This window comes from Puma concolor, chromosome C1 (genome assembly GCF_028749965.1).
Source record: "Puma concolor isolate L17-30 chromosome C1, mPumCon1.1.hap2, whole genome shotgun sequence".
NCBI lineage: Eukaryota > Metazoa > Chordata > Mammalia > Carnivora > Felidae > Puma > Puma concolor.
The window spans coordinates 84,679,369-84,696,032 of NC_141674.1; the positions used below are offsets into that span (position 1 = coordinate 84,679,369).

General features: G+C 36.6%; 1 protein-coding gene across 6 annotated transcripts in view; it reads left to right on the forward strand.

Annotated features, from left to right (window-relative positions):
• SNX7 (sorting nexin 7) overlaps nucleotides 1-16,664 on the forward strand; it is a 243,129-nt gene that overhangs the window by 106,358 nt on the left and 120,107 nt on the right. For 3 of the 6 annotated variants that reach the window (XM_086717644.1, XM_086717646.1, XM_086717647.1), the window contains exon 9: nucleotides 6,497-6,574. The exons of 1 other annotated variant lie outside the window; for it this stretch is intronic. In XM_086717644.1, the coding sequence (XP_086573770.1) occupies nucleotides 6,497-6,574 (78 nt within the window). Of the gene's footprint in view, nucleotides 1-3,646; nucleotides 3,793-3,819; nucleotides 4,113-6,496; nucleotides 6,575-16,664 lie in introns of those variants that run through there. 2 more of the 6 variants (XM_086717648.1, XM_025927514.2) reach the window with 2 other exon arrangements.

Below are 16,664 nucleotides of genomic sequence, written 5' to 3' on the forward strand. Positions count from 1 at the left end.
CAACAACTGCCCTCCTTAATCCCCATCACCTATTTCACCCATTGCCCCCCACCCACCTCCCCTCTGATAACCATCATTTTGTTCTGTATAATTAAGGGTCTGTTCTATGATTTGCCTTTTTTCCCCACTGTGTTCATTTGTTTTGTTTCTTAAATTCCACATAGGAGTGAAATCATGTGTTATTTGTCTTTCTCTGACTGACTTATGTAGCATAATACTCTCTAGCTCCATCTATGTCACTGCAAATGACAAGATTTTGTTCTTTTTTATGGCTGAGTAATATTCCATTGTGTGTTAGTTTCAATTGGTTGATTTTTTTCTCCACATTATGGGTTGTTTTTTTATGCTTCTTTGCATCCTGGTAATCTTAATTGGATACCAGATACTGTGAATTTTGTTGTCTGCTGAATATTTTTTTATTCCTGTAGCACTTAGTGAAGTTGCTTGGACACACCTTGATCCTTTAGGGTCTCACTTCAAGATTTGTTAGATGGTTCTTGACCAGATTGTAATAGATGGAAAATTATTTCCCAGTTTTGAGGCAAGACCCTTCTTTGTATTTTATCCAATATTTTATGAATTATTGGATTTTCCAATCTCTTTGGTGGGATTCTCTACTATTCCAGGCCCTGTGAGAACATGGACGCTGCTCACTCTAATCCTCACTGGTTACTTCTTTTCCTGACCTTAGGTAGTTTTCTCACATGCTTTTACTGATCATTACCACACTGAATACCAGAGGGAGACCCTCCACAGATCTCCAGAATGCTCTCTCTTCACTGGTACTCTGCTCTACAAACTTCCCCTGCATTATTTTTCTATAGACTCTTAGCTCCATCTCTTCAACTCAGAGAGCCTGCCTGGCTACATCTAAGTTCACCCTGCTTCTGCCATGGCCTGGGAATTCTCTTATGGCAGTGAGTGGTGTATTGGTGTGCTAGGGCTACCATAACAAAATACCACAGACTTTAGTGGATAAACAACAAAAAATGATTTTCTTACAGTTCTGGAGGTTAGTTGTCCAAGATCAAGGTGTTGACAAGCTTGGCTTCTTGGTTTCTTCTGAGGCCTTTCTTCTTGACTTTGCAGATGGCAGCCTTCTTCCTGGTCTTCATGTCATCTTTTCTCTCTGTTGTCATTCCTATAGTCCCCTTGAATGACCAATCTCCTCTTATAAGGATACTAGTCAGATTGGATTAGGGTCCATCTTACCCTCATTTAAACTGAGTCACCTCTTTAAAGGCCTTCTTTCCAAATACTTTACATCTGTGGTACTTCAACACATGAACTTTGAAGTACCTCACAGTGTGCTTCAACAAATGAATTTGGGGGGATAAAGTTCTGCTTATAACATGAGGATAATCATAGAGCTCATATTGTTTTTATCTTGTCTCTCAGGGATCACTGTCCTTTGTTGCCTGATGTTCAGGGTCTTGAAAACTGTTGTTTCATTTTATTTTTTTCTGATCTATCTATCTATCTATCATCTTTTAGCAGAAGAGCGAATCAAGTCCTTATCATACTATCTTGGCCAGCAGCAGAAGTTCTGAGCCCAAGTTCTTAACCACTTTATTATTAACCACCACACATTATTCCTCACATTGCCCTTCCACAGACATGCACAGAAATTTATAGGCTCACTCCTACTAGGAAACATTAGTTAACTCATCCTAGTCTGATCTAGATCCCACTACTATTTATTTTCATCATATGCTGTAACTTCATAGACCCTGTAGTTGATTATATTTGCTGACTTGTGTTTTTTTACTAAATCATAAGTTCCATGAGGTCCAGGATTATGCCCCAGAACCTTCACAGTGCCTGACATAGTAAGAACTCAAAAATACTTGTTGAGTGAATGGATATTTTATGTCAATCCCCCAATTATAAAGGCCTTAAAGTCTAAAAGTTGAAACATGTATCAAATGTGAGATATTTATCTTTAATGCCCTTTCATGAGGATAAACATTTAGATATAAAGACATCTGACTTCTTTTCCTGTACCATGTTAGAGGAGGCCACTCTTGGTGGTCCCTGTCCTAACCTGGACTTCTGTTTTTTCCCTGTCTTCTCCTTCCTTATCCCTCATTCTGTTATTTTTCATCCCTATGAGACAGGTATCATAATTTTACATCTAAGGAAGTAGAAAATCAGAAAGTTAGTAACTTACTGAAGAATAAAGGCAGATTCCAGAACTGATTCATCACAGGGATTAAAATTATGCTTCTTGGCTTATACTTGGAAATTTATACTTGGTTTATACTTGGCTTATACTGGAACTTGGCTTCCAGTGCTCTCTAAAGTTTTAAATCAAAAATGGCCCTTAAAATCCTGATGGACTTGATTATTCTTATGAGATTTGTATTATTCCAAGCCCAACTTTCAAAATAAGTATATCACAAAATACTGAGTATATTACCCAGTAATTTACTCAGTGGTTTTTTTTTCATTTGACAATTAAGTCTTCAACAGTATCTCCTATTGTTCTCATGCAAATACCCAATTTTCTAGCCATAGTATTCATTTCCTAGGCTCTCGAGACTGCCTCAGAATCAAATCACTGCATATAACCTTTATAAAAACCTAACTTGGCAAAATGCTTCCCACTTTCTAAATCTTCAGTTTGAAAAAATATTATATGCACACACATATATGTATATACATACATAAATCCATACATACAGGCTTTTTGGAATGCAGCACGTTTATAGTTTGGAAGCTTTAAAATTTTGAGTTGGTATGGTGTTTGGGAAACCACCGACCGGTCTGTCATTTAGTACTTGTTGTCAAAAGTGCACACAGTAAAGCTGCAAAGGGATTAGAGGATAAAGAAGTGATGTGAAAGTAGTTTAGGCAAGTAAATCAGTGTTAATCAGTCCAACTTTGGAGTGTATTGTATCAAAAATGCATACATATGTGTTTGTAAATAGCAGTGTATCCTATATAGATTTGGGGAAAAAAAACATGATCTCTTTCCTAATTAATTTCATCTCAGGCTGAATATATGTTAAAGTAAGTGTGCTTTAGAAGAATCCTAAATATGTGCAAACTATTAACATTATGCTGTAGATAAACATCATGCAGATAACTGAGACAAGGCTAGTAGGCAGGTCAGTCCTAGACAACATCACAAAGGTGGCCACATTCCTGTTTGTGTGTCCCCACCACCTTTCGTCACTTCTAATCCTGTTTCATTTCCTATGGCACATTAGTGAGCAAGTTTCACCACCTAGTCCCAACAGACCATCATAATATAATAATTGCTCATTTTTTTGAGCACTTACTTTGGGCTGGGAATTCTGTACAGAGATTTATACAGATTATGGAAATTTAATTTTCACTGTTGCCCTAGTGGTAAATACTATTATTAACCTAATTTATGGCTGGAGAAGCCATAGTAAAGATTCATCAACTTGCCCAAACTCACATTTGCTGTAGTGGGATTGAAATCTAATGGAGGCACGTTTTCATCCCACTGCTCTGTCTAGATGCTTAATGCCTACCTCCTCAGATCCAAATATCCATCTTTTCCTCCATAATTTAGAGCAGTTTTCTTTCCTGACAGTGGGGTAATACTGGATTATTTCAGCAAACTAATTCATGCTCATCTTTAAACCTTTTATGTTTTCCTTTTATTTAACAATAGTTTCCCACATTAGGAATTAACGTATGTAGAAAACGACAAGGATTCTGGCATGCTGGTGGGAGAAAGGAGCAGGGCAAATTGCTCTAGGAACAGATACAGAAGGATTTATTAATCCATTCACCGCTGAAAGTTAACAACTGCTGATTTCCTCGTGGTGTATTTCCATTATTCAGTGCCTTGCTACATGGGAATCCTTCCTTGCATCACAGACTGACCTCCACTTGGAAGAAACCTCTGAAGATAAACCTGAATCCCACTGAGGACGTCTGTGCTATCTTTGGGAGACAGCGTCTATTAACCAAAGTTACTCTTTCTGGATGGACTGTGTCCTTTATAAAGTGGATGAAAAACATTTAGCACTATCTGGAAAACCAACAGCTTGAAACTCAGGTATTCCAGATCATTGACATGAATTGGATATACTCGTGTGTGTGTGTGTGTGTGTGTGTGTGTGTGTGTGTGTATGTGTATATATATATATATATATATATATATATATATATATATACACACACACATATATATACATATATATGTATATATATATACATATATATACACACACATATATATACACACACATATATATACATATATATATACACACACACACAAATACATATACATGAATATATATATATAAATATTTAGCTTAGTTTTTATTTTAAATTTATGTGCCAATAATTACATATAGAAAATTTTTTGTCCAAATATTTGTTTGTGGAACATGTCCTTTTAAATATATCATGAAGACTCAGTTTTAATAAAAAGTTTAAGATAAAATGACTGGCTATGGTGTGTTCTTTTTGTACTAGTCGCTCAAGCCTCTGAAGCAGATTCTGACAAGAATTCAATGTATGTGGGGCGCCTGGCTGGCTCAGTTGGTGTTTGACTCTTGTTTTCTGCTCAGGTCATGAACTCAAAGTTCCTGAGTTTGAGCCCCACACTGGGCTCCTTGCTGGCAGTGTAGAACCTGATGGAATTCTCTCTCTCTCTCTCCCTCTCTCTGCCCTTCTTCTGCTCATGCATTTTCTCTCTCTGTCACTCTCTCTTTTTCTCTCTCAAGTAAATAAATTAAAAAAAAAAAAAGAATTAAGCCTGTGTTACCAAGCATACTATGCATTCATCATGATTTTCTCTAAAATCCTATTCTCTCTGACATTAGAAACTTGAACTAAATATACAAAAATTATTGTTATAAAACTTTAATGATAATTGTTCACATTTTGGTTTGGTTAAGAGTAAAGTAATTGTTTTCCACAATTAAAAAAAGTTACCAAGTTATGCTAACTAACTTGGATGTAAATTAAAAAAAAAAATAAAACACAAGCACCTCCAAAAAAAAAAAGTTACCAAGGTAGATTGAAATTACTATTTATTAGTTAGTAATCCTATACAATCTAGTAATCTAGTAAGATTGACCATACAAAGTGATTTTGTATTTATTTTATGGATATATTTAGAAACTGAACATGTTATTTAATATTTGCTAATTTTTTGAAATAGATACTTTTCAAGACCGAACCTTGAGGAATTAGTATCATTTGGATATTAGCACTTAAATCTGTGTCACAAAAAGAACCTAGACATTTAAATTATTTTTTTTTAATTTTTTTTTCAACGTTTATTTATTTTTGGGACAGAGAGAGACAGAGCATGAACGGGGGAGGGGCAGAGAGAGAGGGAGACACAGAATCGGAAACAGGCTCCAGGCTCTGAGCCATCAGCCCAGAGCCCGACGCGGGGCTCGAACTCACGGACCGCGAGATCGTGACCTGGCTGAAGTCGGACGCTTAACCGACTGCGCCACCCAGGCGCCCCTAAATTATTTTAATCAAAACAAGAGATACACAAATGCAGATATAAAGCTAAACGTTTTTTGTAAATACTGGCATGCATAATTATTAAACCATTTGTAATAAAGAATCTGGCTCCCATTTTTTTGACGTTTGAACACTGGTAGCTTTTAAGCAAACTTTCCCTTTTCCCTGTCTTCCCACATCTGGGCAGCCTGTTAAGAAAGCACCAGTGTTTCCCTGCTTTGGCACTGCCATATACCTCCTCCCTGCAAGAACCCACACCCTCAACCACCCCAAGAACCCCAAGCCATTCTCCTTCTCTAGCTGTCTCAAACCATTTTCAGAGCCGCCCAAGAGGCCTGCCCTGCTCTCCCCAGAAAGCCTCATTCTGTAAGTAGTGAACCTTTTCATACCATCTTAGTGTGTTTGTGGCATTACTAGCCTTGAGGTCTGACTTCGGGTGAGAACCCTTCCTGTTTATCAGCATGGCCCCAACCATATTGTTTTGCAAGCTATTTTACTACTCCAAACCGGGTTTTCGCCATCTAGCGATAATGGAAATAATAATCTGTAACTCACAGGTTGTTAAAATGATACAGTAAGCTTAGAACACCTACCAGAGGTAAGTAGGGTGGGGGAATTAGGTGGAGGTGGCCGAAAGGTACAAACTTCTAGTTATAAAATAAGTCCTGGGGATACAATGTACAACATGATAACTATATGTTAATAATACTGTATTGTGTTTTGGTAAATTACTAAGAGAATAGATCTTGAAAGTTCTCATCACAAAGGAAAAAAAGTTGTAATTGTGTTTGTGTGATAGATGTTAACTAATCTTATTGTGGTAATCATTTTGCAGTAAATACATATACCAAATCATTATGTTATACACCTTAAACTCATAAATATTAGATGTCAATTGTATCTCAGTAAAACTGGGGAGAGAAAGAACACCTGCCAGAGAATTGGTAGCCAATAAGGTCATTAATTATTTAAGTGAGAATCACATTAAAAATGCTTTATTTTTAGTGCCTTTCTTTTTCCTCTTTAGTTTTGCATGTCTTTCCTCCCGCTTTTCTTTTCTATCCACGCAACGGCCGTCCCCCAGACACACCATGCATACCCACAGGTAAGTCCTGTTAACTAGTATATATCCTTCCTTCTATTTTTCTATGCTCATAGTATTCGGTAAAGACTTACACACACAAACACTCCCACACATAGTTTTAAAATTTGTTTTTATAAAAATGAGGTCCTATTATACATGCTACTTTGCGTCTCATTTGGTTATTCTACAGTATCTTATGGAAATGTTGAAAGTCAAGAATAACTCTAAAACATTGCACAAATGGCCCTACAACATATCATGTTATGAATATGTAGTCATTTATGCAGACATTTTCTTGTTTACAGTTATTTAAACTGTATTACCGTTATATTGCTTCTAGTTTTTCATCACCTCAAAAAGAAACCCCATACCTTTGGCTATCATCACTTTCTAACCTTCACCACCTCCCATATCCCCAGGCCTCAGGAACCACTAGTATGCCTGTTCCCATTATGAATCAATGGAATCCTATAATATGTGATCTTTTTTGACTGGCTTCTTTCATTTAACATGTGTTCTACAAGTATTGTAGCATTTCTCAGTACTTTATTCTTTTTTAAAAAGTGGCAAGAAATATTCCATTTTATGGATATACCATACATTTTGCTTATCCATTATATTTGTTTATTCTTTCGTTGAAAGACATTTAGGTTATTTTCAATTTTGTCTATTATGAATTGTGATGCTATAAAAATGGTTTATTCATTTTGTGAGAACATATATTTTCATTTCTCTTGGGCCTATACATAGGAGTGGAATTGCTAGGTCGTATCACAGCTATATTTAACCATATCAGGAGTTGCCAGATTGTTTTCCAAAGTGGCTACACTGTTTTACATTTCAACCAGCAGTGTATGAGGATTCTGATTTCTGCACATCCTCATGAATGTTTGTTATTTTCTGATTTGTTTGTTTTTGTTGTATTATACCCACCCTACTGGGTGAAGTGGTATCTCATACTTTTGATTTTTTCCTGTTGCATCTTTTCATGTGCTTCTTGGCCATTTGTATATATTCTTTGGACAAATGTCTTTTCAGATCTGTTGCCAATTTTTAAAGTGAGGTTGTCTTTTTATGGTTGAGTTGTAGGAATTATTTATATATTCTAGATAAAAATTCCTTCTGAAAAAAAAAGGTTAGAGAGGGAGAGAGCCAAAACATAAGAGACTTTTAAAAACTGAGAACAAACTAAGGGTTGATGGGGGGTGGGAGGCAGGGGAGGGGGGAGGTGATGGGTATTGAGGAGGGCATCTGTTGGGATGAGCACTGGCTGTTGTATGGAAACCAATTTGACAATAAATTTCATATTTAAAAAAATTCCTTCTCAGATTATGATTTGCAAATACTTCTTTTCACTTCTTGATAATGCACTTTGATGCATAGAAGTTTTTAATTTTGATGAAGTTCATTGTTTATGTTTTTTTTTCCTTTGTTGCTTATGCTTTTGATGTCATTTTTAGCAATCCATTCTCAAATCTAAGGTTATTTAGATTCACCCCTATGTTTTCTTCTAAGAGTTTTAACTTTTAGATTTAGGTCTTTGATCCATGTTGAGTTAATTTTTGCATATGATGTGATGGAAAGACCCAGTTTCATTCTTTTACATGAGGCTCTCCAGTTGTCCAACACTATTTGCTGAAGGGACCATCATAATTTTCACCACTGGGGAATGAGTCCCTGGAACTCCTTATGTTGTTGTCCTAGAAGTGGATCTCCTGGTGCAGCTTTTGAACTGATTGTTGTGATGTGTGCTATGGTGGTGGTTGTTATTAATATGGAAATCTGACTCTTGCATACCTCATCATAAAAAAACTCCTTAACAAGAACAAAATGACTCATTTGACTCTTACTTGGAAGAAAGATCTACCCTGAAGTTTACATGTACGTTTCATTCAACACATGCCTTCTTTCAATAACTGCTTCCCAAAACAGATTCCCTGTTTTCAGTTAATTTTCTCTGAGCCATATAGCCTTTCAAAAAAGACAAAGAAGGATTTTAAGTCGATGTGCCAGTAGCTGTTATATAGACCTGGTAATAGACTTAGTATGTTTTGAAAATAGTTTAAGTCCATCTTGTAATATTGCTTGTAGCCAGGTATTACTACTTTTTATTCTGAGGATTCCACCCCTCCCCCCTTGGATTCCAGTTTCCTAGAGGGAAATTAAAAGTCTTTCTTACCTGAACTGGCTATTCAAAGCAGAAGCATCAATGCTGAATTTCTCTGTAGTTTTGACTTGAAATCCTAGGGAGAAAGAAACTTATTTCCTGTGTTCATGAGAAATGAGGCTGTACTTGGATGAAATTCATCATCATGGAGGATGACTCATGTGAGCTTTGGAGTCAGTGGGCACAGGTATAAGATCCGATTTGGGGATATTACTTGTGTGGTCCAGTGTGTGCTTTTGTTGTTGTATTACCAGCAGTTGATTGACTAGGAAACATATATGCTCCATTTTTAGAGAACTACAAACACACACACAGACACACTTTAAATTGGAAATCATCACTGGACATGTTTATAGTCCCTAGAAGATACAAATACAAGTCTGAGCTTGTTTTCTTTTCTTTCTTTTTTTTTTTTTTTTTGAAGACTACCTTGAAGATAAGAGGCTCTTAAACAAAGATAAGTCCATGTATGCTGTTGTTGACCATCTATTTCATAATCAATTTCTTTATCTTGTCTTTGCTTTAAATAGGTTTGTAAGTTATTGTACTTTTTTCAAAACTCAACAGTTGAATCTATGCCTTGATTAAGCCCTATTATGGATTGATTTTTTTATTGTGCTTTAGCTCTGTTCCTCCACTTGTCTTTTCCTGTTACTGTTTCAGGATTTTTATCATCTCAGTTGAGAAATCAAACTACTTTAGATCACAAGGAATTGATGCACTAATATAACCAAAAAGGAAAAGGGTATATTTGGGTATAATTGGTTCTGAACAGGTTTATTTCTCTTTCTGTCTGTATTTCCTATTTCTCTTGAAAGTGTTGACCTCTTTTTTCTCCTGTTGCTACCTTTATAGGAGGTTCATTCTGTGGTTCTCAACTGGGAGATATTTAGCAGAGTCTAATAACACAGTATGGTATAATATAATATAATATAATATAATATAATATAATATAATATAATATAATATAATATAATATAATATATAATACATAATAAATAATATAATATCTGAAGGTATTTTTTCATACCACACTATGGGAGGAGGGTCCTACTGGCATCTAGTTGGTAAAAGTCAGGGATCCTGCCAAACATCCTAGGACAGCCTCTACAACAAGAAGTTATCTGACCCCCAATGTCAAGACTGCTGAGGAGAAATCCTGGGCTGGATTAATGTCTCCTAGTAGCTCCTGGATCACAAGTTCCCAACTATGTACTAGGAAAGAAAGAGCTCTTCCCTTCCAGTTTTAATTTAGGTGAAAGTCCCTAGGGAGGCTTGGTTTGGGTTACAGCCAATGCCTCCCTATCCCACCTCAGCCCTGCCCCAGGCCAGTCTGTGGTTAGGAGCCGAAATACTATTACCAACACAGCCTCGGTCAGGTTCTCACTGTTAGACAAATCATAGCAGGCGGGGGTTAAGACCAAAGGAAGATGGCAACTTTCACTCAGACCACATGTTAGATGTTCACATGCCAAAAGAAAAGGGCTACTTTATGCAGAAGAAAGAAGAATATGGGGAAGATAAAACATTTTGTCCACACTCTCATTTTAAAATGGAGATACAATTTTATTCACTTGAAATTGTTCAAGTTGTATACATTTATATAATTAACAATATTCTGTTCTTATGCCTAAATTTTTTCAACGAGAAAGGACTGAAGTAAAAATAGCTCTTCAAAGAACATGAATTAGAGATTACAAGTGTAAATAAACCATTAGTCCAGGACATATAATTACATAGGAGGTTAATCATAATTTTATTGGCTAAGAAATAGCACAAGATTGTGAAATTGAGTCATTAGTGCACTCATCTGTATTGAAATTAGAACCTTTAGATTAGGTTTGATTGAGCCCAGTGTATAAAGTATATTCATATGTTGAAATAAAGCATTGAGACTCCATCAAAGTACACTGATGTGAAGAGTATATTGAGTAACAAAGCTATGATGCTTTCTTTTACAAATAAGTTCAAATACACGATCATCTTACATGAATGGAGTATGGAGGGACTGTTACTAAAGATCAATTCAGTATTCTTACTGTTTCATATAGATTTGAAATTTAAGAATAACGAAATGAATCTGTTGTATGGAGATAACCAGATCTTTTAAACCAGGTTAGCACCTAAAAAAAATGGCAGTTAAGCACCTTTAATTTAAATGTAAGTGACTACGTTTATAATTGATCTTGTAATGAATCAATGTGTTCGTGGACTCCCCTACCATGTTATATTCCCCTCCCCCCCTTCCCCTCCCCCTTTAGCAGTTTACCACTTTATTCTGGCAACCTGTGACAGATAATGGATGACTGTACATTTGAAAAGCAAGTGATGTTTTCGTTATATCTCAAATGAAACTTGCACAAACATACAAGACCTAAAAAGCACTTTCACAGCTAAAGCAGTAGTATCATGCCCATATATTTCATTCTCTACAGATACTTTGCAAAGGACATAATTTGCTGTTTTATTTTATTTTGCTTTTTTTAACATTAAAAAAATTTTTTTTCATTTATTTTTGAGAGAGAGGGAGACAAGGCACGAGTGGTGGAGGGACAGAGAGAGAAGGAGACACAGAATCTGAAGCAGACTCCGGGCTCCAAGCTGTCAGCACAGATCCCGCCTCAGGGCTTGAAATCACAAACCACAAGATCATAACCTGAGCTGAAGTCAGATGCTTAATCAACTGAGCCACCCAGGCACCCCTATTTTGTTTTGCTTTTTAAAAATAAGATTAAGCCCTATTTTCTTTCTTTTCTGAAAATAAAAGGAACAAATTATGGATTTCTTACTACTGCATAATGACTAGAGCCACCTGGTAGGTATAGTATGACTTCAAAATTTCTTGTCCATAGCACCATCATTCATTAGGTCCCTAAGCATAAGTTTTTGACAAGTTATTTCATTTTTGTCATCTCACAGATGTACTTAGTTTCTTCATCTAGAATCATGACATTTGATGAGATCTTAATAATATCTCAGTCAACCTTTCTCATATGAGAAAAGCAAAGTTCAGAGGAGCATAGGGACTCTCGGTTGTCCTCTGAATTTTATAAAAATTAATAAAAGGAAACCTCATTTAAGATGAAATCTGGAGGCCAGAAGGGGTAGCTTTCATGTCCTACAACCTGTCATCAATTGCAGACCCAACAAGAAGTGACTTACCTTGCAAATACATTGTGCTTTAGCTACTACTGTACTGTTCCAGCCAGAGGAAGAGAGGTTTTTCTTCTCCACCTGGCAACAGCCCAGCCAATGAGAGATTGTTACAACTCAGCCAATGAAAAGCCACTATCCTTTCAATTCCCAGTTTACTTCAGTGCCCCCCCCCTTTTTTTTATAACAGCCTTTCCAACTTCTCCCTTTTCCTCTATAAAATAGTATTCCTCTCCTTTATTCTCCAGACTTTCCTATGGTTTTGCTATAGCTTCCTTGTCCTAGATTGTAATTCTCTGCTATTCCTGAATAAATCCTTTTTTGTTTGTCTGTTTTTTGCTGGTAAAATACTGGCATTTTTATTTTTAGGGTAACAATTTCACCACTCCTTCCATACTCTCACTAACAGAAAATCAGATCTTTGTCACATCATGCCTGGAAGATTCCCCTTTTACGCCCTTGCAGGTTCTCTCTCAGAAGTCTCCAGGCCACAATTTTCTGACTCATTTCATTCTGGCAGAGTTTTCTTTGGTTCATATTAAAATCAGAAAATTAAGAACAATGTACTATAGTTTTCACATAGCCAAACTTAATTCAATTTATGAGTTGTTTAGAAATTGGGTCTTTGTTAAAGTCATAAATTTGCCTCTTCTTTTATGAGGTATTGATAATTTTAATGTCCTACATTTTATAAAATAAAAATTTAACTCTCTGTAATCATTTATTTATTTGTCAACTGGACTGACCATAGGGTGTCCAGGTAGTTGGTCAAACATTATTTTAGGTGCTTCCATGAAAGTGTTTTTGATGAGATTAACATGTAAATCCATGGGCTGAGTTAAGCAGATGGCCCTCCTTAAAGTAAGTTGGGCCTCATCCAATCAGTTGACGGCCTAGATGGAACAACAAATCTAAGAGAAGAACTCCCGCTGCCTGACTGCCTTCAGACTGGGATATTGGCTTTTTCTCATGCCTTTCTACTAAACTGAAACATTGGGTCTTCCTGGGTCTCCAGCTTGCCAACTGCAGATCTTGGGACTTGTCAGCTTCCATAATGTATGAGCCAGTTCCTTATAATAACTCTCTCTCTTTTCTCTCTCAATACACATACACACACACACACACACACACACACACACACACACACACACACACACACACACTTACCCCATATTGGTTCCGTTTCTCTGGAGAACACCATTATTTTTTCTTCACTTATTTTGTAAAAAATTGCACTAGTTGGGGAAATCCAAAAGCCTAGAATTTTGCTCTACTCCACCCTGCTTGATCAATCTGATTCTATTCCTGTAAGTCTGTTGTTTCTGCCTTAAGCCCATCAGGCCCTAAACTTGTGCGCTCAGTTTTCTCTGCTAACCAACCATATGATCTCATTCTTGTGGCCATTGGTGCCTAAGTCTAAATGGTGCTGAGAAAAGGCTAAATACTGTAAGATGGAAGGAGATATTTTAATAGGTATTCCAATATACTGCCCCACTATATGCTTAATTAAAAGAAGAGATGTAATCTTTTCAGGTATTCTAAGCCTATCAGAAGCATAAATTAAGTGCACTTTTAAGAGATAGTTAATAATATATATCAGTTATTAAGTCCCTTATGTGTGTCAGCCAAGCTTGGTTATCATTTCTTTCATTTTCTCATTTAAACTTTTTACCATTTCAAATTCAGAAGTACTGTGATCTCCATTGTTTAAGAGCAGACTGGATCTTAGAAAAATTAATTTATCCATTACGACCAAGTTGGGAAATAATGAAGCAAGGATAACCCAGGTCTCCTCTCAATGTCCTTGTGTCCTATACCACTGCTTCTCAAACTTTAATGTGCATTAGAATCACCTGGGGATCTTGTTAACACACAGATTCTGATTCAGTGGGTCTGAATGGGGTCTGGGGTTCTGCATTTCTAATAAGCTCCCAGGGGATGTTAATGCTTCCAGTCCAAAGACTGCATTGTGAATTCTCAAGGTTATATCATTATTGGGAAGGTGCACACTGTGAGAATATCTTACATGATGTATATAAAATCCTCTGTTTACTTGAACCTTATAGTCACTCTTTGGTCTGGCTCTCTCACTTGTAGTTGTGTGACCTTAGGAAAATTACTTAATTTCCTTTACCTGTTCTATAGAAAGACTAATAATAATAATGCCTAATTAATATGATGCTGCATAAAATTTTGTATGCAAAGAAAGGTCTGTATATATTCAGGCCGCAGGTTAAGCATAAAAAAAAATAAAAGGGTCTTAGGATCGATCTTACAGCACAGGCTTCTTCCTAAATAAGAAAATCAATTTGCTACATAATCTAAAATAGAAACATGCAACTATTAGGCACTGACAAACCCACAAGTATTATACTAATCAAGAAAACGTTCCTAATTTCTAGCTTTTTGTTTTTTAACCAGACATATGTAGGGTTATAGCCACGTGATCCATGAGCAACCTAAATTCAGAGAGAAATAAAAGTTACCTGGAAACACATTCTTTCTGGCAACCCAATTCTGACATCTAGCTTACAAATGTAGAAATAATGTTCTTCTGTGTTTAATAATGGCTTTAGATAAACTCTCAGATTGTTAGAGGTAGAATTAAATTCTGAGCATACTGTAAAAAAGAAAAAAAAAGGCATTTTAGCATTTAAAATTCTGAGCTTGTTAGTTAAGTATTCTAGGCCCCAATTTCCCATCTGTGGAAAGGGGAAATTAATCTGCCAAGATCTACATTGCCGGGAAGTACAAGAATAAATTATACACAGCTGACTTTGACTACTTTCTTTTAAAAAAAAAGTATTAAATTTTACATCAGCTTCCTCTTGTTACCCCCAAATACCTGAAACTTACAGCCCATCCATGAATTTGGGATATCCTGAGATAAGGCAAACTAATGCCTTAGTGACTAAGGTATATTACAGTAGGAAACATTCAGAACATGATGCATATGTATGAATATAAATAGATATAGATACATATTTAGGTTCATATTAATGTACGTGTGTGTGTGTGTGTGTGTGTGTGTGTGTGTATGCTCATGTGGTGTGAGAACATGTATAGTAAATTAGTGGAAATACATATGAATTTAAAATCATTGGAGCAGGAAGCCAACTGCATGCGTGTTACTGCTTATCTTCCTCCCTTTTTTCATGTATTACAATTCTCCCAGATTTGAAAATATGTTTATGTTCATAAGGTTATTGAGCAATGAGATCCTTTAAAATGGGACAGCTATTTGTGGGTCTTGCCAACACTTTAGCATGCGTAATTTTTTCTTTTTTCTTTCTACTTTTTTTTTTTTTTGATGTTTTATTTATTTTTGAGCTGGGGAGGAGCAGAGAGAGAGGGGGACAGAGGATCCAAAGCAGGCTCTGGGCTGACAGCAGTGAGCTGGATTCGGGGCTTGAACTCACAAACCATGAGACCATGACCTGAGTTGAAGCCCACTGCTCAAATGACTGAGCCACCCAAGCACCCCAGCATGTGTAGTTCTTTAAGGCTGTAACTGCATATGTTCAAGAGGAAAAAAATGGAACTTCCACAGTTCCTATTTATATTTCTCTTAATGTAAGTCATGAAGATTGAAGAGATTGTTTGTATTTCTTTCTAAAACATGACAGTTAAGGTAATCTTTTGGTAATATTAGAAGAACAATGCTTTCTCATTTTAAGAGAAATCACCCCAGAACATGCAATTTAAATAGCTGATCAGAGCTGGTTAAATGAGGCATTTGATAATTATGCATAAAAGATTTTCTCTTCCTACTTGAAGTATTATGATTACTGATGTTAAAATTAAATTATTATTGCTTTAAGTGGTTTATTTGAACAATCTGAGGTTCTAAAATCTTTTGAAACATTGCACTCAGATATCATCATCTATGCATCCATTTATTCAGTAATTCACTAATTCCATAAATATTCCACCACTAATAGGTGCCAGACACCCTCATCTGTGCTGTTGTAAGCAATAACGGTCAATAAAATAAACATAACCTGCCCTCAGTGAGGTAAAAGTCTAACGAGGAGACAGGTGCCATATACAAGTAATGAGTAAATCTCAAATAATGTGTACATCAGTGTCAGCATTGGCAGATGGGGATTATAGAGGCTGGAGACAGAGATGTAGCTGGGGAGGTGAACTCTGTAGCAGAAAATCCAGCAATCACCATGTTGATCTTGATTCAGGCTGATACCCACATCAAAATTAGTCCCATTCCACAGAGGAAGTATGAGAAGCTGGAGGCTTCCTGCAGAGGAAAAACTGCATGCCAATTCCAGGAGAGCTGCCAAGGTGTGAAGGAGTGGATGCACTCCATGCAGGAGAGAACTGGCCCAAGTTGGATGCAGGACAGGTTCTGACACACGGAGAGGAATGGAAAGCTAACATGGACAAAGACGTAGGATCCGTTTGGCTGTAATAAGTAGGAAACCGACTCTGCTGGGTTTAAATGAGGAGGAGATGTATCCTCACTTAACTAGGAAGTCCAGAAGGAGAGGGTGCTTTAGGACCAGCTTAATCAGGTCTCCCCACCTTTGCCTCTCTGCAGACCCTCGCTCCTGAGCACTTGGCTTGTTGGCCTGTCCTCTGCCTGCTTATCTCACAGAATGAAAATGATGACTTTGGTTCATATTCACATACACAATATCCAGACGAAACTAGAAACTGTCTTCCCATGGTTACCTGTTTTTAAGAATAGGAAAAGTCTTTTTCCAGAGTAACCAGTAAACTTCCTTGTGTCTCATTTCTCCAAATTGGAATGTATGGGCACCTGGAACCAATCCC